Raw genomic sequence first — 27,970 nt, forward strand, 5'->3', positions numbered from 1 at the left:
TTTAAAAATCATTCATTCCCCTTCCCAAAGCTTTGATCTGAACATACATTAATACAATTGGATGAATATTTAGGGAATGTTTGATATATCTGCCAAGTCCCCTCTTTACAGAAACCTTGCTTCAGAGATTTGGGGATGGTTGGAACAAGTCTGATGCTTTTTTAATATTTATGTGACACGTAGCTGATAATATTTAGCAGCTCACAGGTAGTTTGCCATAATCAAAATAAATGTGTTTTTCAGAAGACAGCAAAACAGACTCTTCAGAGTATTGCTCTGTGGCCTCATTTAGTTGCCACCTGCATGCAACTTCAATGGTTTTAACATATAGCATTTAAATTCTTACAAACACAATTGTGCAAAACTGTCACTCTCTGAAAGATAAAAGAAGGAAGGAAGGAAGGAAGGAAGGAAGGAAGGAAGGAAGGAAGGAAGGAAGGAAGGAAGGAAGGAAGGAAGGAAGGAAGGAAGGAAGGAAGGAAGGAAGGAAGGAAGGAAGGAAGGAAGGAAAAGAGAAGAGAGAGAAAGAGAAAAAGAGAGAGAGAGAGGAAAGAGAAAGAGAGAAAGAGAGAAAGAGAGAAAGAGAGAAAGAGAGAAAGAGAGAAAGAGAGAAAGAGAGAAAGAGAGAAAGAGAGAAAGAGAGAAAGAGAGAAAGAGAGAAAGAGAGAAAGAGAGAAAGAGAGAGAGAGAGGAAAGAAAAAGAAAGAAAGAAAGAAAGAAAGAAAGAAAGAAAGAAAGAAAGAAAGAAAGAAAGAAAGAAAGAAAGAAAGAAAGAAAGAAAGAAAGAAAGAAAGAAAGAAAGAAAGAAAGAAAGAAGGAAGGAAGGAAGGAAGGAAGGAAGGAAGGAAGGAAGGAAGGAAGGAAGGAAGGAAGGAAGGAAGGAAGGAAAGAAAGAAAGAAAGAAAGAAAGAAAGAAAGAAAGAAAGAAAGAAAGAAAGAAAGAAAGAAAGAAAGAAAGAAAGAAAGAAAGATAGAAAGAAAGAAAGAAGGAAGGAAGGAAGGAAGGAAGGAAGGAAGGAAGGAAGGAAGGAAGGAAGGAAGGAAGGAAGGAAGGAAGGAAGGAAGGAAGGAAAGAAAGAAAGAAAGAAAGAAAGAAAGAAAGAAAGAAAGAAAGAAAGAAAGAAAGAAAGAAAGAAAGAAAGAAAGAAAGAAAGAAAGAAAGAAAGAGGACTTAGTAACTTTCCCTATTTTTCCGGAAAAAAAGGTGGGGGGAGGGAGGGGGAGATTAAATGAACTTGCAGATTCTAAAGACTTTCTGATTTGCCATCTAAAAGGTATGTTTACTCCTGTAGGCCAGGATTTCTCTTTTTCACTTCAGACCTTCTAGTAGCCTACTTTAAAATGACCAGCTAAAAACCCCAGAGAATTTTTCTTTCCCCTTTCTGTTGATACATTTTTGAGTTGTGTGTGTTTTCTTTCCACATGGGGAGTTCTAGTATTTAACATTGCATTGACTGAAACTTGATTTACTTAACTTTTTATTTACAAAGATTATTATTTTCATGCTTCTTATTTGTGTCACTGGAAATAAATGATGCATACATGGCAAGAAATATTAACCAAAACAAATATCACAAAAGTAAAATTAACAAAAATATTAACCAGAACAACTATGCAGAAAGTTTGGATAACATTGTTACCTTGTTAAATACAAACAGCAAATGTTTCTGTGGTAGAAAGCTGGAGCTAACCAACTATGTGTGATAAATGAGGAACTTTATTTTTCTAGCATTCTGGGTGGTAAACATCCTGAGGAAATTGTCAAGAATGGTGTGGTCTAATCATATGAAATGGCAAGTCCTGTGAGTTTGGTGCCTCAGTTCCTCGTAGTGAGACAGGAATGCTTGTTGTCTGATTTTACCTCCTACAGGATGTACTCTACCTTCCTTGCTCCTGAACCTTATGGCACACAGGCAGCCTCTGCCCTCATGGCAAGACTTGGCCATAAAAATCTGCCAGCACTGATTGCCTTATAGGACAGGGCCACAACATTTGTAAAGCATGTGGCCAATCTTCCTGAGCCTACAAACTGCATCCCAAACTTTCCTGTGTGGATAAGTGCCACAGAGTCAGAGGTTCAGGAGGACAAGTGACCATACCAGGGAACAAGGATATCCTGGACGGGTTTGCAAGCAGGAGCAATAATCAGGGTTGACAGCTGCTCAAATGTTGGAACTGGAGCCTGGGACAGAGCCAGGTTGCATTGCACTGTGCAGGGTGTGCAGGTGGACTGGGAAGCACTGGCCTCACGACATTCTCAGCCTCACCTTGTTCCATTGCTGAAGACGCAGCTGGGAACTCAAATGAGCTCTAGGTGGCAGTCCCACCTGAACTGCTTGAGAGCTGCCAATGGCTCAAGAGATCACTGTAGGCTTTCCCTTGTTTGAACAGAAGGGCTTCCTATCTGCTCAGTACCAGAAATAGAAGTAATGTTTATCTTACTACATTAAAAATAGCAGCTGCTAGTTTCATTGAGTCATAAATAGAGTAAAACCCAGGAAGATGCACAGGTTAATGCGCAATGTGAGCCAGATTTCCGTTCAGATTGTATCTTTGCGTGGTCTGGGCTTTTAAGGTCATCGCCATCTGGGAAGCGATATAATTCAATTAGAAGATTCACTTTGACTCAGGACCTCATTTATCTCTTAGAGCTGGCACAATAAATCACAGCTTTGTGAGCAACAGTACAAGACAGTTGCTCTGCCCTCCACCTTGCTCATTGATCTGCCTGAAAAGAATGCATCTGTCTCCAAGATCTGGCACTGGTCTTTGTTCCCCTGGCAGTCTGGCTCCAGGAGCAGAAGTCAGAGCCAAGCAACTGAAGTAGAAATAACACCTAGTAGGAAACAAGTCATTTCCATGCAACTGGAAATGTATGTGCAGTGACCAACCATGTGTAACCAGAAATTGTGTTTGCGAATAAATAGTTCAGGCACTGTTCTGAGTCTGAGTTTGTTGCTGGTGGTGGGCCTCTGCTGAACAGCGGTGCCATTGAAGCTGAGCTTAGTATTCAAGCGTGGTTGAAAAAGCACAGCAATGTGAGTTTACTGCCAAATCTAAAAAGAGCTTAGTAGCTGAGCATAGAATTCTCTACACACTCTACCTTTTGGGGCTGGAGGGGTTATTTTGTAGAGAAAGTCATGTAGGTGGGATTAGCCTGCAAATCGTCTCTGTCAGCAAGTACATTTTCACTTACAGGGATTCTACATGAGACAAAGCACTTGAATTTATTTTTTTTGTGGATTGTTGTGTCTCCATTCCCTTGTCATGGCCAAGACTACCTACTTTGAAGGTTGCATGGCATTCAACATGCCTTTATACAGATCTAATGCTGTCTAATAGATAAGGTCCTGAACAGACTCAACTGACTGAAAATATAGAAGGGCAGCATAGACTTGGACTAGAAAGAGGCAAATCAGAAGTGATACTGTAAACACCAATAAACTTACACAAAGAGATTTGGGATTAGACTGTTCTCTTTTTCTTTTTCTTATTATCTGAACAAAGTACAGTTGTGGAGCTCCTCACACATTTTCTGGAACAGAAAACCATCACAGGCTTTTTTTTTTTTTTTTTTTTTTTTTTTGAATACAAAAGCACTCCTTTGTCTCTGAAAATCCACATTGTCTCTGAAAATCATCCACAGACTGTTGGAGCACATGGACAAATACCATATGAGGTTCCTCTCTTGATTTACATTTTCAGTAGTTATCCAAGATCAGCCACTGTTGGACACAGAATAATGGAGTAGATGGATCTTTGTGCCAGTATGTTACATGTCTACATTCTTAAATCACTGTTGCATTGGTCTGTTGGAATTATCCCACTCTTCATAGATATCATGCATCATACATGCACTCAGTGTGGAACATGGCATCTTAGTAAATTGGTGCTAACATGGAAGAAATGGGCAGAATTTTTAATGCTATTGGTGTGAACTGCACACCCAAATGTCTCAAAACACTCACACAAGAGAGAGTTTTGACATTAACATTGACATGCTATGCCTCTGTCACGTATTACACATTTTCTCTGTAAATGATTCTGTTTACTCAGAAGGAAACAGGTTTAGAATAAGAAAGGCCTTGTGAACCTCAGGGATAAATGTGATTTCTGGCATACTTACATTCAAATGGCACTCCCTGCTTTTTCAGTTTGTGTAATGCTTGAAAATCAATATGTCACTTTATCTTGATAAAGGCTAAGTGCAGATAATGGATTAATCGGATTATTGGGTTGTGATGAAAATGGTCCCAGGAGAGCACAGATGCACAAAGATGCATGCAGGTTTTGGGACTGTCCAGCAACAACTGAAAAAACTTTGATTTTGTTATGCAAATCATGACTTTTTAATGTAGTGATTCAGCAAATGATTTATAGTGGAGTTTGGGATGCATAATTAATATTGTGTTGGGTTTTTTATTTGTTTGTTTGTTTGTTTTGTGTGTGTTTTGTTTTGTTTTGTTTTGTTTTTGAACATCAGTGAAGATAGATAACTACTCAGAGTGCCATTCAGAGTATGAATGTCTCAGCCTTCCTGAATTAGCACTTTAAGCACTACAGGTATATAACAAGAAGCACTCTCTTCATCATTTGAAGCAATTCAGACACTGTGCCCTGTGTATGAAATCAGTGTGCCATACAGACAAAACCACAGAAGTCATTTAAAAGCATTTTCCAACACTGCTTCCTGGTTTACTGTCTTTAGTTTATGATCTGTGAACTCTTTCTATCATACTCACAAACAGAAACAGAAGAGCAAGCCAGAAGAAGAGCAAAATTCCCTCTAAATGAACTGCGTATTCACTGGAAAGACTGGGCAGCTAGGCAAATCAGAAAATCAAGTAGGATTAAATTGTGCCACCTCAGAGAGAATTTACTAAATACACCATTTTCTCCAAAAGCAACCCCTGCTTAATTCAAGGGACCAAGAGAGTGAGTTACCAATTAATTCAATACTACTGCAACTGCAGAGAAGCAGGAAGGGGTGCGCTGCGCTTTTGTTAAGCATTGCTCAATAAGGGAAGCTGCATATGGAAATTAATTCCTTCCCTGCATTTTAGCTGTTAATGCATAAACCAGCACAAACATTCATGACCTAACGTCTGGACAAGGAACTTTCATGCTCTCTCACTTCTTTCTTTCAGTTTGGAACTCGTGGCTTTTTTTTTTTTGTTCATGCTCCTTCAAAATACCATGACAAATGGAAGAAAGAAAAATAAATTTAGGCAGCTAGTGTAATGTAAAAGTTCTTTGATTTGTACCTTTTAGCATACCAAATGTATGCACAGTCAAATTCTAAGCCTTGATAAATGTGAAGGCAGGTTGAATATTAATTTTAAATTTTTAAAAAATTATGAATAATTTATAGACAGAGAAGTTCCCACATTGGTCAGATGAATGATTCACAATGAATAATTCATCCAACTCCATTAAATAATTTTACATCACTGAAACCCCTATGCCAGGCTCCCAGCTGTCTCTTCAAAAATCTGATCACTCTCAAACAATGCAATAACTGCAGTATTAATTCTGAATATTTAAACCATACTTTTAAACTTCTGTACCTAGTGAAGGACAGAACAGGCTGGTAGGGGATCAGGAACTGTATGTATCAAGTTCTTTCCACTGAAGTGAAATAATCTGAATTCCCCAGGAAACGAAGACTTATGTTCTTCATTATCAAGCATGGGTCAGCTTTACTGTCATCAGAACTGTTAACACTACAGGTGTACCTGGTCATTCAGTTCAGTTGTGTTTAAGTGATCAACCTCTCCTTGTTTCTACAGGAACTCACTTTATCTGTTTTCTTCTACCTGAGAAAAATTACCTTAAGAATAGTACTTCGTGGTATTGAATTCATTGGTAAGTCTGTTTCTTTTTTTTTTTTTTTTTTTCTTTTTTCTTTTTTTGGCAGGTTAATGAGAATGCTGCCAGATAGCTGAATTTAGTGCAGACAGCCCTAGCAGCACTTGTGACATGTGGCAACTGGGAGGATCTGGTCTTTATTTTGTCAGAACAACCACTGGCCCCAAGGATTATGACATTTCATTTAAAAATATACCAGAGCAAAGCCATTAGGTTAGTAAACAGTTCCTGTTTGCTAGCAGAGAAATCTCTTCAACTTTACTCAGCATTTTGCATCAGATGGTGGATGGTCACAATCTCAAATTCCTGTTTATTTTCAGTGACTCAGCCGTTTCTCCTTTTTCTGCCCTGAAAACAAGCAGTTTCACAGGACTCATTTTCCCTAGACAGAGTATTTGTGAGCAACAGGGCACAAGTCACTTGTCTTCCTTGCTCCTCAGATTGTGACAACTACTCTGATCACTCGTTTCTCTTACTTCCTTCACACTTGATGTCCTTTACTGCATACCTGACTATTCGACTTCACAGACACAAAAAATATGAAGGCCATTTCCTCTTTGTCTTGCATAAGAATTTAGTGTGAGAAATAAACATCTAGCTCAACGTCTTTTAAAGGGAAGCTAAACTGTACATGAGAAGAGGTATTTTTGAAACAGCACACTGAAGCAAGCTATTGCCCTGGTTTCAGCTGGGATAAGTTAATTTTCTTCCTAGTTGCTGGCATAGTCTTGTGTTTTGGGTTTAGGATAAGAATAAGGTTGATAACATCCTGATGCTTTAGTTGTTGCAGAGCAGTGCTTATACAAAGCCCATGTCTTTTCAGCTCCTTGTGCTGCCCTGCCAGTGAGGAGGCTGGGGGTGCTCCAGGAGCTGGGAGGGGACACAGCCAGGGCAGCTGGCCCAAACTGACCAGAGTGATGTCCCACACCATGTGGCTCAGAAATGAAACTGGGGTGACTGGCTGAGGTGGGGATGGGGCATTGCTCAGGGTCTGGCTGGGCCCTGGTCAGTGGGTGGTGAACATTTGCATTCTGCATCACTTGCTTTGCATATTCTTTTGTTGCTGTTGTTGTTGTTGCTGTTATTCTTATTCTTCTTATTATTATTTCTCTCCCTTTTATTTCCTATGAAACTGTCCTTATCTCAACCCAGATTTTTTTTACTTTTTTTTTTTTTTTTTTTTTTTTTTTTCCAGTTCTTTCCCCCATCCCCCTGCAAGGGTATGAGGAGTGAGGAAATGGCTGTGTGGTGCTGAGGAGCTGCCTGCTGGGATAAACCACAGTAACTATACATGTCTGTGAAGCTATTGGTATTTTATATTCTCCTCTATCACAAGTAACCCAGTTTAGACATTTTGTCCCTGTGTTATGTTGATGTGAACGCCCTGTCTCTCTTTCTCTCTCTCTCTCTCTTGTGTGTGTGTGACAATAAACAAAATCCCAGCCTGGTTTTATAAGAGGAGATCTCCTTGGGGACCTTGTACACCAGCAGAAGATGGGGCTATTGTTTTCTGATTCTTGATGACACTAGAGCAGTGCATCACACAGCTTTGAGCCACAGGACTCTGATGTTTCCATGTCGTAACCTCTTATAGTGCCGTTCTCCAGTGCACAGGGGGAAAAATTCTCTTTTCAAAAAGGCTTAAGTATTTGGAGGCTATGTACTTATATATTGGGTCCAAGAACTCAGGCTCACCAAAAAAGTTATGTGAAGGGGATCTGTCTTGTGTTGTACTTGCTGTGTGCTGCATTGAAGTATGAGGCAAACACGGTGTTTGCTAGACCAACGCCATGGGATGTTCCCAGGCACTGGCACTTAATGTTGTTACATCACCAGAATTGTCCTCAGCAAGGCTTTGGTGCAAGACAACTAAAAGACTTCCCAAACTTCCTACACATGGCAGTTTCCTAGGCTATGAGCCTTTCCTAGGAGAGTGTCCCAATTGTGGCCATCGTGTCTGGGAAGGCAAGAGGGGTTAAGAGTATGTGAGCTCTCCTAAGAGAAGTGGCTCCTGTTCCAGGTAGAGATCTCTGTCATGTTTAATTTACCAGGATAGCTGCAACCACTAAGCTGAACTCTTACCTGATTGCTATAATTGAGATCTTCTGATTTTAGTTACAAAATCTGGTGTCTATAGGTGTTACTCTGGCCCCTAAACCTGCTCCAGAGGACTCCCAGAACAGCAAGTTACACCCCATCACTGTACTGCCATGCTGTCTGCAAGTCTCCCCACTTACCACTGGGTTAAACCCAACCTTTCCATCTTCCTTCTGAAGTTGACGCAAATGATGAGAGACCTTCTCTCTCCACCAGCACCTTCCACTGGAACACCAGAACGGCTAACTGCACCAGGGGGATTTGGGAGCCCCAGCACACAGCTTTCTGGGCAGCTAACACAGGAAATTGGGACTTGCCTTTGGAAAAAAAATAGAAACACTGACAAGTTATTGTGCCTTTGGAATGAAACATAAAACTCATTTTTCCTGGATGGGAAGAGAGAACAAATGCAGTCAACAGCAGCATGATCCAGTGAAGCCAATTTTGTTGATTTTTTTTTTTTTTTTTTTTTATGAGCAGACTGCATATACAAGATGAATAATTCTTAGAAAAACTCAGTGGATGGTTGCTGTTTTTCAAATTTTGCTATACAGTTCTTTAGGTCCAGTTGTGGCAAACACTCTTAACAACTTGGCTTAACACAACAATGCTGTGCAACTTTCAGAAAAAGGGAATAGCATGAAGATAGTCTTCTTTGGTCACTTTATCATTCACATAAATCATCAAGGATTCTATAGAAATAAATAGATTAAGAAAAAAAATTAGAATAGAAAAGGAGTAATTTATTCTTTGTGCACTTCCAGAGTGCTTTGTTATTTAAACAGCTGGTCATATTTCTTGTCCTGATCATTTCCACTTTCATTTTTTTCCCTCTGTGTTTCCCTTTCATTCTTTAACCCTACATCAGGCAAAGGAAAAATAAAATTGAGAAGGAGAGGTCCTCATGGAACAACTAGGAAAGCAAAACAATATGTGGGTGGAGGATGGAGAGAATGCACAACAGTGGATTCAGCTGTAACTTCATGCAGTTTGTAGCCTTGCCTTTCCAGACTGCCCAGCAAAAGGCCACATTGCCCAACTTGGCTTGTTTCAATGAAAGAAAAACCCATGACTCTTGCAACCAGGAAATGTTGACATAATGGAGTTACTAAGAAAACCTAAACTTAGTCATTCTCCAAACTAGATGCATCACAAGCAAGGTTGCACAAACATTATTCACATTACTACCAACTGTTCTTTTGTCTTGACATGGACTGTGACAATCAGGCACCAATTTTTTGTTGGTGCGTGAAACAAAGCAGTATCTTCCTTGAATACATTGAAAGGAAACATTGCGCCTGTGGTATGGATGTACCCTGTGAAAAGAGAATAGGTTTATGGCAAGGAAGACTGCATTGCAGAGAATTGCCAGGAGAGGTTCATATATGGGTGGATATCTTATTCCTCCAGCTGCTATTGTTAATATGCATCTAAAGAAATTGAAATGACCATGAAGAGACATTAATCTTATATTCAAGAATTCTCTTTTAATATCAAAAGCCTGAACAATTAAATGCCTTTAAGCCTACACCACACTTTGATAACTAAAAGTCATCACTGAAGTAGTAGTAGCTGGATATATGGAAGACTGAATCAGTTAAATGCAATTACATAGTTGGATATATGTTGTATGAGGTCTCTGTGTCATGAACTGAGGAGAGGAAAGGAAGAATGAGCTGCATTATTTGACAAGGATGAACAAGGCAAGGACAGGAATAGAAAAACAGATAACAAATGTGGGACCTTACAGAGTTTTGGTGTTATGGGTAGCTTCTTCCCTTTGTGGTGCGAAAGGAGGGGGTGAGTGTCACTGCGGGCATGGGACCATCTGCGTGCAGCACGTTGGTGTGGTTTGTGTGAGCAGCAGTGGGAGTGAGAGGTGCAAAGGCAGGACAGCTGAGCCTGTACACCTGCCTTTGCGTCTCAGCCCAATGCTAAGCCACCTACAGCAACCTCTGCTGTCTGACCAGTTCTATCCGTTAGTTCCCCTATTTTCAGCAATTCATTTTCCATCATCTCCCATTTTCCCAAGAAAGGAATATGGCCAAATTACACCACTTTATACAAAATAAATAACTCAAAAAGTTTTTTGTTTTTTGTTTTTTTTTTTTTTGAAAATGTTAACATATAAAGCTTTGTAACAATTCAATGAAGATGAAGGTTCTTACTCAGAAGTGAAAAATTTGAGGCAAAGATAAGGTTTTTATTTAACCATTGCTTCTTAATATCTTCATTTCTCAGGCTCATTGCTTTCTTGTAACTTCATTTTTAGGGTCAGAAAATGTGTGCAAATGATCCCCCACTAAAGCACTTTATCTAAAGGCATGGACTAAGTCAATGCCAGTTAGGATTAGAAGCCAGGATTTCTAAAATTTTGATCTTCCTATTTAATTATCTCTATTTATCTATTCTCTCCTTTTCAGATCATGCAATCACAGGGGAACCAAACAGCTACACATTTTGCCCATCATGTTAAAACAATGAAATATTTGGGTTCTATATTGAACTGGCATGTGAGGTGTATATGGACTAAATTGAAGTTGCTTCTCTTCTGTTCCTGCATACTGTTAAACTTGAGTCCTTGAATAAAAACATTCTCCATTACTACATCAACTTCAAATGAAGTAAGCATGAATTAAATAGAAGGTATATTTTCCTGTGACAGTAAGTGACCACCAGTAATTTCTGGGTAAAGAAAAAGATAGGTTTCACGGTGGAAAGGTCTCGGACAGGACTAACCACAAGCATGTGTCATTCATTATTCACTGTGAAGCTGAAATAATAAGGGGAAAGCTAGTCTGCCTTTAACATTTCAAAGCCAAAGGTCATATTCAAAACATTTTCAGGGTATTAGTAAAACTGAGGTTCTTACATCTGCTATAACCCCCTGAAATATAAATACTTTGCCCTCTCTATATATGTTAAAGTACACAGTTCTGGACATTAGCAATGTAATCCAGGCTCTTCAGAGTGTTGAAAAATATCCCTTTTGGAGTCATTGTCTTTCTAATTGAACTGCAAAAAGGTTTCTTCTGGATAGCATTACCATCAAATGACTCTAAAAAGCATAAAACTACTGAATTACTGAATCTATTTAAACTCCACTCAGAGATCAGTTAGAAAACCCACTACAAATATGTTCTTTCTAAAAATAGGCTTTTGTTTCTAATTTGTGATTTCTGTGTTAAAAGAATTCTCTCAATTGTTTTAATCTCAACAGTTCAACTATCACAATTTAAAATAGCAATGAGGAAGAATAAATGAGCTTTTTTTAAAAAAGTATCATCTTGCCTATGTAATTTGTGTCCTTTAATTTGACAAGTACATTTATTTCCAGACAAGGAATCTCAGGACAGGCACACAGCACCCATCATGTGAGGTTTAATATTAGAAATACAACAATACCAAAAACTTGGCATTAGGGACACTCAAGATGCTTCTGTTTGCAAATTAAATAAATCAAACAGAAAACCTCCATAGTTTAATGGCCTAAAAAATTAAATTAACCCCATTCATTATGGAAAGGTTACTTACACTGCATATACCCCAGAGATTCTGGTCTCTTTACCGATTACTCTGGTAATTTCAATGATAGGGACACCTGTTCTCTGGTGTCCTTGAACACATGGTTCAGGCTACCATCCTTATTTCATCTGGGACGCTAAACAGCAGCCAGATGGCTGCTTGTTATAAGCCTTTTAGGAATTTGAATCCAAAGTGGGAAACAAAGTATGCTTTTCTGAGTTTCCCCAGAGAGTGAGCTGCATCCATACTGTGAAAATCCAGTACAAAACAGCTTAAAATTTTTCCTCATGTGAAATGGACATTTTTTAGCCTGACTTTGTAGGGTAATAAATAAGTTATTTTGTGAATAAATACCAATGTCATTTCATTTTCAAAAGGATTATTAATTTCTTCTGTTTAGAAGTGGTGAAGCACTTGAATTGTGTCCAACAGGGCAGGAGGAGAAGAGCTGTGCTCTTGAAGTACTGCACTGTGAGTACATTGCTGGACTGTGACAGAGGCAAGTGGTTGTAAGCACAAGGCAAATTGACTCTTTCAGTGTAATCATTAATTAACAAAATCCAAAGCAATTATTAGGCAACCTTTCCCATTGTGCTTTTTCCTTTCCAAATCAGAGCCTTAGTAGATTGAGAAAAACATCTGGGACGACACTGACTATGTGCACCAGGGCTCCCATTTAAAACCTAAAGCATCTTCAGTTAGGCATCAAAATCCTTAGCAGGATACCTGGACAGTAGTCAAATTCAAAGATGTGAAGGGCATACTATACCTCTTTTATGAATTTTGGAGAACATCAAGACAATTTTGCTTGTCAGAGCAAGGTGTGAACTAGGCAAGAGCCTCGTGAAAGGCTGCACTTTCATCCTACCACTTCAGAAGTCCATAGTATATTCAGGAAGACGATTCCCATCACAGGTGAAGTCAGAGGCAGGAGATTGTCAGGGTGGGAGAAATGGCAGATCAGGAAGGAGGGATGTGTTCGGGAACTGAGATATGCCACCCTGTTAATTTCCTCTTCCCCAGACAAATGAGGTGGGCAGGATCCCTTTGCTTGGCTGCCGGCATTCCTTTTTCCAGCTCATTGTATCGCTAAGGCACTTCTGTTTGACAAGGCTTATCATGAATTCATAGATTTTAAGTCTCTAAGCCTATTTAAGTCTCTAAGCCTGTTTAAGTCTGTAACTCTCTTGGAGCTACAATACATATTCAGGAAAGACTTTCAGGCTTAATTTGAAGGCTTTTAAGTAAACACAAGCAGGATGACGTTCCCAAGTACATTTTTGCAATGGTTAAGTTTTGCACCCAGAAATGTTTCCCATCATTTCTTCACAGTCAGCTTCATATTACTCTGCATTTTTTGTTTTGTTTTGATTCTGTGAAGAGTCACCTGTAGTCAGAAATCTCTTCTCCAGAATTGTAATCTTCTAGGCCATCATCAAAGCAAATGACTTTGGTCACTTTTCGTCTGTGAAGAGAAAGCCTTCTTATAGTCTTCTCATAAGAGCGTGAGGTTTGATTTCCTCAGGTATTCCCCTTCACTAAATCACCCTGTTTTAGATTCCTTTCCTACTTTAACTGTTTTACCAAACATGCACAACAGCATTGAAAAATCTGCTCCTTTCTGCTCTTCTTAATCCAGTACTGAGATAATACTTCATCCTTAAGCCACTTCGACGTTCTTCTGCTTATAAGGTCAAGGATTATCCTTGTCTTTGATCTAATGCAAGACATTGCAGACCAGGTTGAACGGCTTTTTTTGCTGTCACCTATAGTCATCTGCAGTTCCTGGTCAATGTCACTACTTTGTAGGAGACAAACTCAACTCTGACTTATAGTCTTCCTTCAAACACAGTTATGTTTGAAGCTGGTTGCAGGTTTTTCAGAAGCTCAGTCTCTCAGTATCAACCTTTATTGTGTTTACATGGCAAGGTTTTGGTAGAGGGCGGCTGCGGGGGTGGCCGCAGTAAGAAGAGCCCAGCAGCTGCCCCATGTTAGATAAGGGCCAGTTCCCTGGGAGAGAGAGGAGTGAGAAGCAGCCCTGCAGCCCCCAGGTGAGTGCAGCAGGAGGGCAGGAGGTGCTGCAGGCAGGCAGCAGCAGTTCCCCTGTGGCCTATGCAGGGAGAGGCCCCTGGTGGAGCAGGCTGTCCCCCTGCAGCCCATGGGTCCCACATGGAGCAGATCTCCACGCTGCAGCCCCCCCATGGGTGGAGGAGCCCCCGGTGGAGCAGGTGGATGTGGCCTGGAGGAGGCTGCGGCCCATGGAGAGCCCCCGCAGGAGCAGGCCCCGGGCCGGAGCTGCAGCCCGTGGAGAGGAGCCCACGCAGGAGCAGGGGGTCTGGGGGGAGCTGCCCCCACCCGTGGGGGACCTGTGCTGGAGCAGTTTGCTCCTGGGGGATGGACCCCGTGGGATGGAGCCGTGTGGAAGCAGGTCTTGAAGAGCTGCTGCCTGTGGGCAGCCCCCGCAGGCTCAGTTGGGGAAGGACGGCATCCATGGGAGGGACCCCACGGGGAGCAGGGGCAGAGAGGGACCAAGAAGGAGCAGCAGAGACAAAGCATCAGGGACTGACCACAGCCCCCCTTCCCCATTCCCCTGTGCCACTCGGGGGAGGAAGTAGGAGAGGGTGGATGAGAGGAAGGTGTTTTTGGTTTGCTTCTAGTTTTTCACGTGTTAGTGATAGGCAATAAATGGCATCAGTCTCCCTAAGCTGAGTCTGTTTTGCCTGTTAGAGAGCACTGTTAGAGAACTGTTGAGAGATCTCCCTGTCCTTATCTCAACCATTGAGCCCTTTTCATTGTATTTTCTCTCCCTTTCCCTTTGAGGAGGAAGAGTGAGAGTGTGGTTGTGGTGGAGTTCAGCTGCCCAGATGGGTGAAACCACCACCAAGTATCACATGGAAGAGGAGAAACTGTAGCAGCATGGTAGCAGTTTATCTTTGACAATCACAGAGAACACATTTTAGAACTTAATTCCTCATTCTTCAGCCACCTACAAAACACCATTCTAGCATATTGCTTCTGTGTAGCTGTTTCACACATTTCAGTCTTTCAATATATGCAACACTTGAAAACTTCTTTGAACTACAAATCTCCTTCTTCATTTTTAGCCTGGTTTGCTAAGGGAACAACCCCTGTGCAACTGTGTCATTTACCTGTCTCCCAACTCCAATATCAGTGCTACAGCCAACTTCATCCAACTTTGAAAGGGGTGCAGAGATCTATAAGATACTATGTTCTTGCAAACTCCATGAAAAAGGGCAGCTGAAAGGAGGAAAGAAGCCCTGTTTAGTATCTCCTGATGAGTGAAACACATGGTCAACTCAGCATCCTCTCTGTTTGAAGAGGCAGCAGCCATCTGGCCAGCACATACACAGATTTTGGCCAATTTGGCAGGATGGGTAGCTCTGCATCAGCCAGAGAACACACCGAAACTTCACTGTGCGAGATACGTAGGAAGAAGCTGCAGGAGAGCCTGCAGAAGAGCAGGGGTCTGTAAAACACAACTCCATGGGAAGCTAGGCCTTGTTCATCTTGCTGTTCATCATCTTTCAGTTATTCCTTTTAAAGATATGACCATATTTTTTCATGAGGACAAGGAAAGGAGAACTACTGATAACTTTTGGCTACAATGGCAGATCACCACTGGTCTAGTTAGTTATCATACAACAAAAAAAGGAGTATCAGCACAGATGAGAAACTAGAAAACTCCTTGGGAGCTCACAAAACTCCATGAAAAGATGACAGCATTATACTACTATTCTGTGTCTCCTGGCCCAGTGCATACTGTCACCACCTCACACTGTTGTTGCCATATGCAGATGGCTATGCAGTGTGCATGAAATATCTGAGCTGACCAAACTTTACAGCAGTTTTCTATTAAATATTGCTCTCATTACACTTGATGAGGGACCTTTCTTTCCTTCTTTGTGCTCAGCAATATTGTCGTTAATCTATTTGTAGCTTTGACACATACAGCTGCTTGTATCACTTCCAAATTAATAGAGAAACAGGTTTTGAAATACCCTGACTAGAGCAAACTGTTGGGAAGTCACAAGGGACTTTGACATTGAAACCAGCACCTTTATAATTCTGTGATTCTATAATATTATTTCTATATTCATAAAAGCAGCTTCTAATAAAAGTTATGTCTGCAGCAAGGACAGGCAGTGTTCTCTTAAGGATGTCTCCTGTGTTTTTAAAAACAATCCAAAACACCTTCTTATGAAGTGGTCCCAAGGAAGCTCAAAACCAGCATGGATTAAATGAAACTGTGATTTCATACTGCACACATCTGACAGAGAGAATCTGCTGTGGTAGATTCACATCTGCTGCCAGCTGAGCTCTTTTATCGGTTGTTAAAATAACACTAGAAGCTGGAGCAGCAATGGGAAAACAACTTGTCAAGAAAGAAGCAGGCATAGATTAATATAACTCATTAAAACTGGAAAACAAAGTAAGCATTGTTGCAAGAGCAATGGGAAAAACTGTCTGCTGGGTAACTGCTGGATGACAGTAAAATGTCAGAAAAAGTGCTTTGCATGAGACTGCAAGGAAAATTGTGATATGATTTCTGTGAGACTGTTTATCTGAAAGTAGAAAACAAAAACATCAAAAGCTGTAAAACAATGGGTAAAAAAGCCCCTGTCATTAACATCTAAGGGCAGTTCTCCGGAGAAGAACATTTATGCAATGCCTTTGTGAGAGTGTATTTGAATGCTCAGACACCGCCACTCTGGCAGTTAGCATTTTTTTTTATAATAAATAATAAATTAATAAAGTCTGCAAGCTAGTGGGTTTTCAGGAGGAGGGGAGGTGACAGTCAGAGAGGAATAAGATTTAAATCCAGATTTCCCCAGTGGTACACGGATGTCCCAGTCACTACATGTATGAAAACCATGCCTACCTGCCATCACCACCACTTTCTTTGAATGTAGGGAGTTTGCAAACACAGTGAAAAGGGAGTTTGTATTTCACTTCGTTACCCTAGCCAAGGTGCAGACTACATCAAGAGGCCAAGACTTTGCTTATTCTTCAGCTGCTGCATTTATATGCCCAGTAGCAGAAATAGGACTATTGAGAGATTTGGGGACATATTATTGCTGTCTAGCTTCATTGTCACTCTTGCACTGGTGGATAAATTTGCCAGAATGATGAAAAATTCAGGTCATTTTCTACACTGAATTGGTAGTCCTGGGCCCCAGCCCAGAGTCAAGTCTAAGGCAAGCCCAAAGACTGGCCAGTGTGATGGCAGCCTCTGCCCAGAGCTTCGTGCATGCTGATGTGTGCTGTGCTGCACAGTGATGATGCAGCAGGTGCCGTGACACCCTAGTCCTTTTCCTGATTTGCCTCTAAATGAACCATAGAAATATAGAATCATTATGGTTGAAAAAGGCCTTCAAGATCATCTGGTCCAACCATCACCCTACCACCAATATCACCCACTAAAACATGTCTGTAGGCACCACGTCCAAACTTTTCTTGAACACCCCCAGGAACAGTGACTCCACCACCTCCCTGGGCAACCCATCCCAGTGCCTGACTGCTCATTCTGAGAAGAAATGTCTCCTCATTTCCAACTTAAACCTCCCCTGGTGCAACTTGAAGCCATTCCCTCTTGTCCTATCCCAAATTCTCTGCAAAAAGAGGCCGACCCCCAGCTCCCCACACCTTCCTTTCAGGTCACTGTAGAGAGCAATGAGGTCTCCCCTGAGCCTGCTCTTCTCCAGACTAAACAACCCCAGTGCCCTCAGCTGCTCCCCATAGGACTTGTGTTCCAGGCCCTTCACCATCTTTGTAGCCTTTCTCTGGACATGCTCCAGGGCATCAGTGTCCTTCTTGTAGTGAGGGGCCCACAACTGAACAGAGTAAGCAATCGCTAGATGTTTCTCTTTTTTACAGTGTATGTGATAAACACAGAGCAAAATCCCAGCATTCACTCCTGTTTCACCCCCTGTGACAGACTTCTCTGGGCTGGGTTTGAAAGAGAAACTTGACACAGAGAAGTCACTTCCAACCAGCCAAGCTACCAGTCAGCAGTGTAGCTGCATGAGTTTCAAACACTGTGATTTCCAAAGGATGTACCAGTCCTGTGTGTCTGCCTGGGATGAACAAGAAACCAGGCCCTTTCCTGTGCCTGGGAAGTCTTCAAGGGCGGGCTGCAGAGGCCCTGCGTCAGGCGTCTCCTTCGCTCCGAGCCATGTGCTCATACGGAAGCCATTAGTCACTTGTGTCACTTGTTCCAGAGTGGTACAAAAGGTTGAGCTCAGAGCAGTTCTTTGTAAATATAAATGCCTCCTGGTAGAAAAACAAACAAGCAAACAAAACAACAACTTCCGTTCCTCTGTGGAAACTGTAAAAATGGAAATAAAACAGCTTCGTGAGATACTTGCTAGATCCACCTTTGGCATTTCTTAAGCATGTGCTGTCAGCATAACCAGTAGCATGACTTCCCCATGTGGTACCCAAGGGATATTTCCAGCTCCTCACTTCCCACAGAAGGGCAGTCCCAGTCTCACCAGACTCTCTGGAGGTCACACAACCAGCTTCATCATTTTTGTTTTCATGTATGGATGGTATCAATTGCCAAGAAAGAAATGCATCTATATTTCTCATCATCAGGAAGGAATACAATGAAGGTGGTTATTGCTACTTATTTTAAAAAAACTCCACTGGGAGACAGAGTTGTAGAAGAGTTGGTCTCCTTTTTTCCTAAATGAATAAAGGTTGGAGAAGTTGCCAACAGCAGCCCTGCCATTCCTTGTCAGCCTTGGGGGGATAGCTACAAAGCCTTTCAGTCATCAGAGTATTAGGAACTTACTGTTACAAAATCTGTGCGCTGGAACTGCTTCTCACGGAACTCTTATGTAAGGAAAAGGAACGTGTATTGTGAGCAGTGAATATTAAACCGTGTGACAGATCCATAGTGGAGACATAAATGCTCTCCCTCAGCAGCCAGAACTGTTTGAAGGAAATGGCATTACCCACAACTGACCAGGGCAGACAGTGTCAGTGAGGTAATGGGCAAAGATGAGTTTGGATATGTAGACCTATTAGATCCAAAGCTCATATCTCTAACACCTCAGAGGTGACACACAGTTTACAAACAAATTATTACAATTTCTTCTGGCAGAGGCTCTGATGTATGTATATGATTATATATTCTTGTTCTGGATTTGTGCTAGACCTTCCTCATAATAAAAAAGAGAGAATAATAATAATTAAAAGTTTTTAAAAAGCACAAAAAGGAAGTTAAAATCTAAAGCAGGAACTGGGTATGTCTAGGTTTCTTAGCAGAGAACTGCCTTCTGGTCACAGCTGTCAGCCTGAGAATTTCCCAGCAAGGTGGAAGTGGGAAATCTGCGAAACCAGAGTGAAGGAGCTCTGCTACACAACAGCCCCTCCAAGCACCTCCTTCCCCTGCAGCTGTGCTCATTGGGGCACAGGAGGGGACCTCTCCCTGATGCCTGAAGCAGTGCAGAGAGGTCTCACAGAGCAAAGACCTTGCCCTTAGTTGCTGCGAGGGACACTCCAAACCCTGTTTTAGAAACTTCAAGGTAGCTTGGAAACCAAAGAAATGGGAATGGGGTATAAAGTGTCTTTACGTGTAACTTGTGGGTTCAGATTAGGGCTGGCCACATCTCCATTCAGTGGTGACCAACAGTTAAAACCACTCTGCTAGCTCTTAGGTGGCACACAGAGCAGTACCGGGCTTCTGAGGCCAGATCCCATACTTGGAGGCAAGAACCACCAAACAGATATCCCAGCATCCCAGGAATTAGCACAAAGGGGAAAGGCTAAATGATCCTAAGTCCTACAACCAGGAGCAAGGTGATTTAGGGTGGGAAAATTGGTAACTTGTCTCACTGATTCTCAAGCTGCAGCATTCCTAGCAGCATATAGGATCTTGGCTGGATAATCCTGTTTGGCCAAGAGATGGTATGAAGTAGGGAGCTATTTGATTTTTCCAGCTAATTTGTACCACTTCTGCTTACTTCTACACCTGATCTAATTTTAGTCCTAGAGCTGATCTTTAACAGCATTTTGTGCAGCCATGTGTAAATGTGAACAGTCCTCAACCTACTTTCATTTCTTTCGGGGGCAAGTTCAGGTCCATCTCCATCTGGATTAGTTCAGTGCTCCATGTTGCTCCATGTCAGGACCTTTATCACCACACTTTCAAATACCTTCCAGCATTTACAACTAACAAGAGTTACCACAGTAATTGTGATAACAATCAGTCAAAACCTCAGAAAAGTTCAGCCTGTTCCTTTCTGCACTTTGACCAAGACACTGGGAACACTGCAGCTCTATTTTTAAGGCAATATTCATGCCAACAGGCTTTAATATCTGTTATACCCTCTCCGACCCTGCTCAGCAAGACTGGGCAACAGTTATATAAGGAAGGATTTTAGTGATGTGATCTGATGAATCCCCACAACTGGACTTCTTGACAGCCAGACCCCTTTATAAGTCAACATTCTGTATGTTCATGCCATGGCAGGTTTAATTCAGCTAAATCTCATGTAAGCTGCAAAGAGATGCAGAAAAAAGAATAAAAAATAAAAAATAATTTATTTTCTTTCCTTGAATGTCAAGAAAACTTGTCATCTTGATTCTAGGTCTTCTCTGGCAGTGAGGTGACTTCCCCAAGCCCTGTGGCGTGTCGTAGCTCTCTTCCCACAGGCACAGCTCAGCACACCTGCTCTGCCTTTCAGACAAGCCTATGGTTCTGCTGCTAAAAGACCTTCTCTAGTTTTAAAACTTCCCGTCTACCCCAGCAAATGCACTTCTGTTTTCTCCTCCTAGCTACCCAACTTTAATTAACATCTTCCCCAGTGCTCCCTGATAACAAGGCAGCTTCCCCGGTGGCTTTGCATGTCTGAAACCAACTTCCTATGTGTCTCTGCCTTACCGATTCACCCTCATTTATACATATTTGAGATTATCCTTGTATAGAAAATACTTTTGATGCTTCTGATTATTTTTAATTTTCTCTCGAATCTCAGCAATATGTTTTTCTGTGTTATACACAAAAGTTGATATGTAAGATCAAGTTTAATCAGTCATCTGCTAATAATTGAACTTATTTATTCTGATCTATTGCCTCTACTCTTTCAGGAAGCTGTGACGCTCAGTCCGTTCCATACCAGTGCTCAGTCAACTCAGTCTTCTTTTCTCCCCAGTGAATTTATGAGATATGACGCCTCTCTGTGAAGCCATGAAAATGTGATGCAGCTAAAACCTCAGTCTGCAAACAACTTCGTGTTTAGGTAGTGGTTACCAGCACGTAAAAAGCATTACCACAAAAATAACCAAGAAGCAAGACTGGAATTGAGGAAATGAGCGAGCAAAGCAAGCATTTCACCATACCAAGTCTCCCTACAAACAGATGTGAAACTATAGATTTCACCAGTTGCAATGAAAGAACATTTTGTTCTGGGACTGCATTTGGGATACACAAGCTCTGGCAGGAATGATTGTTTCGAACAAGTGAAGATAAATTAATAGAGTTTCCATTGAATATGCCAGGACAATTATTTTCAGCCCATTTAAAAATATTCACAGAATGTACTTCAACATAACATCACGAGGGCTGACTTGAAAAAAAAAATGGTGCAGGCAGAATGTAGGCCTGTAGCTTAGGACACTGAAGTGTATTCACTACTGAATTTGGTCTCTCAGGTCTTAACAGGCTATTGCAGCAAACGCTGCAGCTGGTGCTTATGGATTTCTACGTTTGCTGACAGTCAAGGAGCTGCAGCATGGTGCAGGGGAAGCTGCTGTCCGGCTGCCACCAAAATTTCTAACATTTAAAAAAAGAAATTCCTCATCTCAAGTTACAGAAACAACCACAAACCATCTGAGTTCTGATTAAATAAAAATGAGAAACAGCTCAAACAAAGCATTTCATGTGGTAAGTGGGCAATAATATCTTAATTTAGTATCCTGAAGTTGGGATGAGTTTTATTGTAAATCAAGTTTAAAATTGTATCAACCTAAAACACATAATTGTTCAAATTGTCCTTCTTCCTCCAGTTTAACAATCCTGCTCTGGTATAACTGGAGCAGAAGGTTTATTTGAACAATATCAGGCCTCTTCATTGTTGAAGTCAATCAGATCAGCATTTTCTGACCTAAAACATTTGAAGAATGATTTATAATCAGCTCCAGTACTGGGCCAGGACTCTCACAGTGTGAGCTCAGATGCTGAGATCTTCCCCAGAGAGGCAGCCAAGCAAGATGCACACCAGTTTATTCTGTAAGACCAGCTGCTTAAGTTTTCTCAGTATCTGGTTAGACACTGGACCCACAATTAATAGTAAAACAGCTCAGTAATTCAGCACTACTGAGGCAAATGGCTGACAGGTCATGAGAGGCTTCTCTACTGCCTTATGAAAGAGAGACAAGACAGCACTAGTGTATTAACATTTAAGAAACTGATATTTTAAGACCTTCTAAACATGTGCATTGAAAGAGGAAAAAAAAAAAAAAAAAAGGAAAAAAAAAAAAACTTTAATCCTGAAATACACCCAACACAGTGCTGCCTGAGCCAGTTCAAACAAATGTGTTAATTTTGATGTTATGTTCATGCCAGTGCTGAATGCAGCCAGGTGGATGCATGATGAGGTTTCTCTCCTTTTCCGGCCATGTGCATTATGTTAGAGGCACAGTGCTGGGCACAGCACAACACAGACCTCAGCATGTGTCTCATTTAAAAAAGAAACATCTGAAAGAACATTAGAGCACTGTTACTGGCAGTGGGATCCTGTTCTCTTCTTGCACCACAGTACTCTGTAGGTCTTCAAAGAACACACAAAAACCTACGTGTGTGGATTATAAACAAAACAATTTATTGATTTTATATATATTTTCAAGGCACTTTTTTGCTGCAATTTAAAACTCCATTTGGTAAGAAAGGGAATCCTTCATAAACCACATCTTCAAGAAATAAAACACACAGCTGCAGGACTAAGGAAACAACCAAAAAATTCAAACCAGATCTTGACCATAAACTAGCTATGTTCCTGGAATCACAAAAGGAATCCATAAGTACAAATCATTTGTTTTCCAGAAGACTTTTTTGATTGATAGTTATTTAGGAAACAGAGGATGAGACTTGCTCATTTAGAGTCAGCAAGAAGAGACAGGCACCTCAGAAGAACAGCTCACCTCACCTGTATTAAATATCTACGTTAAAAAAAAGATGAACTCTCCTCTTCCAGAGACTATTCTGTATTGTCCACAGGGAGAGCTTACATGAAGGCACTCAATTTTTTAATACAGACTCAGGATACAATATTAAAGTAAAAAACATACATAATTATCAAATACATTTTGCAATATAACATTTTATATGAAAGCCAGTAATCACTGATACAATATACTTCTCCATATAGAGTTCTCATCAGAATGTTCCAACGTATGGCAGGTATTATGGCAAAGCTGTATCACAGCAGCACCAACTGAGAGAGCAAACTGGTTGCTGGTACACTTCACTGATGAATTAGGCCTTAACATTGTTTTTAATAATTGGGAAAAAAAAATTAAAAAATCTCAGTGCTTTTGAAATTGAGCCAATACTCAAAATACAACTCCATACTGCCTGATTTACTTGAACATCTGTTGACAGGCAAAAGCATTTTTTTGAAATAGAGAACAAGGGTTTAGTCAATTACGTTTACATAAAAAAGAGCCAGCACAAGATCTGCAACCTTTTCAGCATTTTTCATGTAAAATTTCTTGCTCTAAACATATAAATACAGACATTCAGCAGGTCCATTCAGTTCTGGAGTTCTAAATCCATTGCTGTTATTTTGATTCACTCAATACTATGTCATGATCTCATTTTTTACCATTATCATCATTACTGCAGACCGATGTTACATCTCCACTGCGCAGTAAACACAGCAAGTTTGGGCTTCATTGTCTTTACAGTGATACACACTTAGCAACATATTTCACTTCCACATTTATATTCAGCTTTTCAGGGGGCCACAGGACTTTGCCATCAGACTCCAGCAGCCTTATTTTGGTACAGCGTTGGAAACACATCACTTAGTCTCACGGAGTACGATACCTCTTTTGATGTTGACAGGAAGGTCTCAGTGGTAGAGAAGTGTTAGACATGCTTCTTTAAGTGTCCAGGAAGTGTTGGATTATAGTTCTTTATTCCTCGTTGTAGTGGAGCCTTGAAGAAGGTACAAAGGGATCGGGTTCCTGCTACCAGCTAAAAGGCTTTGGAGGAAGGGTTTTGCAAATGCTCAGCTGACAGCTGGGATCTGGAGGAAGCTGCTGTTTGCTTGGAGCTAGCAGAAGAGGTCTCAGGAAATGGCTGGAGATGTGCAACTGCACCTCCACAAAGGATGCTGGGGTGTTCTTGCAATAGCTGACAGTACCACCGCTCTGACTGAGAGTTTCTAAAAACAGTCCCAAAGATTTTCTTTGGAAAAGTGGAAAAAGTCTATATATAGAGTTTTGTAACACAGGGCTGCAGCAGTCCATCTGGGACATCTCAACATCCCAGCCTTTTACATTGGCAGTGCTGGGTGAGCTCAAGCCTGCTTACAATGGCACCAAGGAAAAATAGTAATGACAGATAAATAAAACTGTGTATTCGGGTTCAAATGTATTTTAGTCTGAGTATACAAAGGGTTCACATCCTTACTCACTATTGCTGTACTAACTCAACCAGCTGAAGATGTGTCCTGTATATTTCTCATAGACACTGACCTCTCTCCTGGGAGTGGGCTCTGAACAATGCATTGTTTCAAAATGCGCCAACTGAGGCTGCCTGTGGCAGAGGGAAAGATTAGAAGGATTGCCCCCACTGCTTGTGTGTTTTGTTCCTGGGACACAGCAGTAAGCAGTGACTTAGTCTGGCCTTCCTCATGGGTGAAAATTTCCTTCAGCTGAAATATATAAATGTCAAAAACATAATCAAGCAGCAACAACAACAAATAAGTACCATGAAATGAATAGCACCAAGGATGTTCAGTCCCATACATTCACTCTACAAAAGCAAGACCGGCAGTACTTGGGCTCAAATGAAAATGTCATTCCAGTGTGAATAATAATAATGCAGCAGTGAGACATCTTGACATTGAGCACAGTGTTTTTACAGGCAAGCTAATTGGAAGCTGTAAAGCAAAGTACAAAAATAGATGAGAAGTTCAGTGGTCAATTTGTCCTCTGAAGTCAACAAGAATTTTGCAGTTTTCAGTGGAAGAAAGAACAGACCTTAACAGGAGGCTGCATATCACTACTGAGGTTGGATTTCCATAAATATAAAAATATCCCCTTTACAGAGAAATTATTGCACATTTTATTAGCAGACCTAAATTAGAGTAGGCAGTACTTGTCACAGGGTATAAGGCACATTTGATCTGCATTCTAGGAGATGAAGGGTAAATTGTGAAACTTCAGAAGGGAGTATGTTTTTAGTCACAGCATTGTTTCTGTCTCTAGTTCCTCAACACATGCTAGTGTGCAGCAAAGGACTTGATGCTGCTGTCATCTAGCTGAACTCACAGACTCCAGAGAGAGTTATGCTTGCTTCACTGAAGGCAGAATTTAGCCCTTAGTCAGGAATATAAAATTTGATATGCACTTCCAGATATAACCTAAGGCTAAAGGTAATGCAGCAGACAGGCTGTCAGATACATTGTTTTTGCCATGTGGATTAGAGGTCATGGATGCATTTTACTAGTCTGCAGACATCAAAGACTAGATTTCAGCAACAAATAAGGAAAACAAAACAAAACAAACAAGAAAAAAGCAACTAACAAAAAAAAACACCTCATAATGTTTTACCAGAACACTTATCCACTGCCACTGCTGTAAATTATTGCTGGGATGAATTCTAGATTTCAAGTTCGCTGACGCAGATGAACACTTGGCGAAATAACACAGCTTTGTTTCTTTAGTACTGGCCTTTGAACAGCCTTCAGGTCAAACCAACATTAAAGAGATTAGCACCTTGACAATTACTTGTAAAAACAGTTGAAAGTTCTTACAACAGAAATGACAGTTCAGGAAAGTACACAAAATCTTTATAGCAAACTTAGTTCTTCAAAATAATTATTATGTTAAAATACACATAATCCACAACAGAAGGTTCTACTTTATCCCTGTCATGGGAAATAAGAAATATTGTATACACAGGATGCACTCAAAATCTACAGTGACAAATTATGCACTGACTTAGGTAGGAATCTTGCTTAAGTATGAACTGGAAATCTTACTCTATGGCCACTGTAACCAGTAAGATTTTTATTATTATTTTGCAGGTATTTGGGTTTTACCTAATAAACAGTGCATCATTTGACTTATAATAAATAAGCATAATAAAGAACAAATTACATGTCAATAGTGTATACTTTCTTTTCCATGCTACCTCAATTAGCATGACCGAAAGCGGCCATGAACTACACCCAGTACTGATTGCGCTTCAAAGTTGGGTTTGTTTTTCGACAATACTGGATCATTTCAGGATCAAGGTTTAACCAGCTATTTTGCAAAGGCTGTTCTACAGTTGGAGAAACCACCATAGGAAGTAGCTGTTCATGTCTTACTGCCATTGGTGTCGAGGCTGTACTTTGCTCAGCTCCCTTCAAGAGAGGGGTCACCGTAACAGTAGGCACAGTCAAGCTTCGTTCCAGACAATGACCTGGACTACTGAGGATTACATCCATCTGATTTTTGACAAGTGGTTTTGCCTTCTCTTTCTTCTGACACATTAGCAAAATGCACACAGAAATAACAGCAATGATGAGCAGCACAGACACCACGACCAGGGGGATAATGATGTACCAAGGGTTGCTGCTTTCACCTGCTTGCTCTCTGGGACTCTTGGCATCAGCCCAATCTGTGGTCTCAATCCCTGCAGATCCCCTTGTTCCCACTGCTAGGTTTAGCAATGGGCCTTCCTCATGTAGATTTCCCCAGTGATTCTGACCTGGGAACATGATTGGGACGGTCTTCTGTGGTGCTACTGTGGGTTCTTCATTATGGGAGGAAACTGGTGCATCGTCCTTTGAGGTACTGTGGATTTTTAAAGCGGTCGTACTGGTTATGACAGGCACTTCAGCTGTAAAACCCTGCACAAGCAGAGGACTATATGGCACTATGGAATACTCAAAATGTCCGACAGCAGGCTGAACATCATCTGCCCTGAGCATAAATGTGAATGAGTCATTTAACAGATCAACACCTGTCATATTTGCATCTATGTCAAGAAGCACAACACCTCTATCAATGTCAGCTTGGGTGAATGTCTGAATATCTTCAAACTCTGCATCATTCACAAACCTTTTTTTTACAATCCTTCCATGAGTTGGGGGCACTAGCACTTCAAATCTAGGATTACTGTTTGTTAAATTAGCTAGCTCAGAAGCATCCAGGTCACTGCTTCTGAATTTATACACAGCTTTATTTGAAATCTGCATGTCAGATACAACTTGCACTAAGGGCTTCATTCTGATTTTCAGTACTTGTCCTGTCAGATTACTTTCTGCAGTGAATATCATAAACTCCAGTACTTCTTCGAACACAGTGAGATTTGTCAGGTGGTACGACAGTCTTCCTGAGTACAAATCTGCTTGCTCAAATTTACTAACCTTCTCGTTTCCAATCATCAGGTGCCCATTCTTTAGAGGCTGAGTTATTTCATACATGATATTAGTGCTCTTTCCATTCGAGACAGCTGAAAGCTGCACATTAGTAATAGTGACAGATGTCTGGCCCTGTGGAAGTGCAACATTGGTAAGGTTGACCAGGACAAGAGCGATTGGTATTACTTCAAGACTGAAAAGTTTGTATAAAGGACGATGTTTACCATCAGTCACACTGAAATAAAACACGCCAGAGGAAGAACTTCCATCCTGTACAAACCAAACCCTACCATTGTCGATATCAGCTTGTGTGAAATCCTGTACAGAGACACTGAGATTGCTCTTCATTGCTAAATAACCATTATTGGGGTTGCTAACTATGGTGTATTTAAGCTCAGCTGGGTTGTTATCTAGGTCTTCAACTTTCAGATTCTCTGACCCCAGCACTGACACATCTCCCTGCAGGACTCTCAAGTGCAGCCTTTTAGTCTTCAGTTCTGGAGCTTGGTCATTCACTGGAACAACAGTGATATTAAATATCTCCTCCAAAACTTCACTATGGGGCTTTGTTGCAGACTTGGTCTTTAGGTTTAACCAAACAGCAAAAGTGAAATTGTCACTAAGTGATTCAGAATTATCGTGCATGTACACAATTCCAAATTTGTCCAGGATGTATTGGGAGAAATTAGGTTTTTCTTTTGTAACATTCCTTTCTCCGACAATAATCACACCATGTAGGGGTAAAGATACAACTTGATACCAGACTTCATACATGGAGCGCTGTACCTCAGGTAGCTTTATCAACAGATTTGAGGCATCTAAATTTGTTTTGTTGATTAACACTCTACCTCCTTCCTGGACTATGGTACCTAGTA

General features: G+C 40.9%; 1 protein-coding gene across 1 annotated transcript in view; it reads right to left on the minus strand.

Annotated features, from left to right (window-relative positions):
- Positions 1 to 22,334: 22,334 nt before the first annotated feature.
- The window catches only part of LOC116500794 (chondroitin sulfate proteoglycan 4-like), a 37,003-nt gene continuing 31,367 nt past the window's right edge, over positions 22,335 to 27,970 (minus strand). The window contains exon 10 of the mRNA XM_032206045.1: positions 22,335 to 27,964. Within this exon, the coding sequence (XP_032061936.1) occupies positions 25,911 to 27,964 (2,054 nt within the window). The 3' untranslated portion in view covers positions 22,335 to 25,910. The remainder of the gene's footprint in view (positions 27,965 to 27,970) is intronic.

Source organism: Aythya fuligula, chromosome Z, assembly GCF_009819795.1.
Source record: "Aythya fuligula isolate bAytFul2 chromosome Z, bAytFul2.pri, whole genome shotgun sequence".
NCBI lineage: Eukaryota > Metazoa > Chordata > Aves > Anseriformes > Anatidae > Aythya > Aythya fuligula.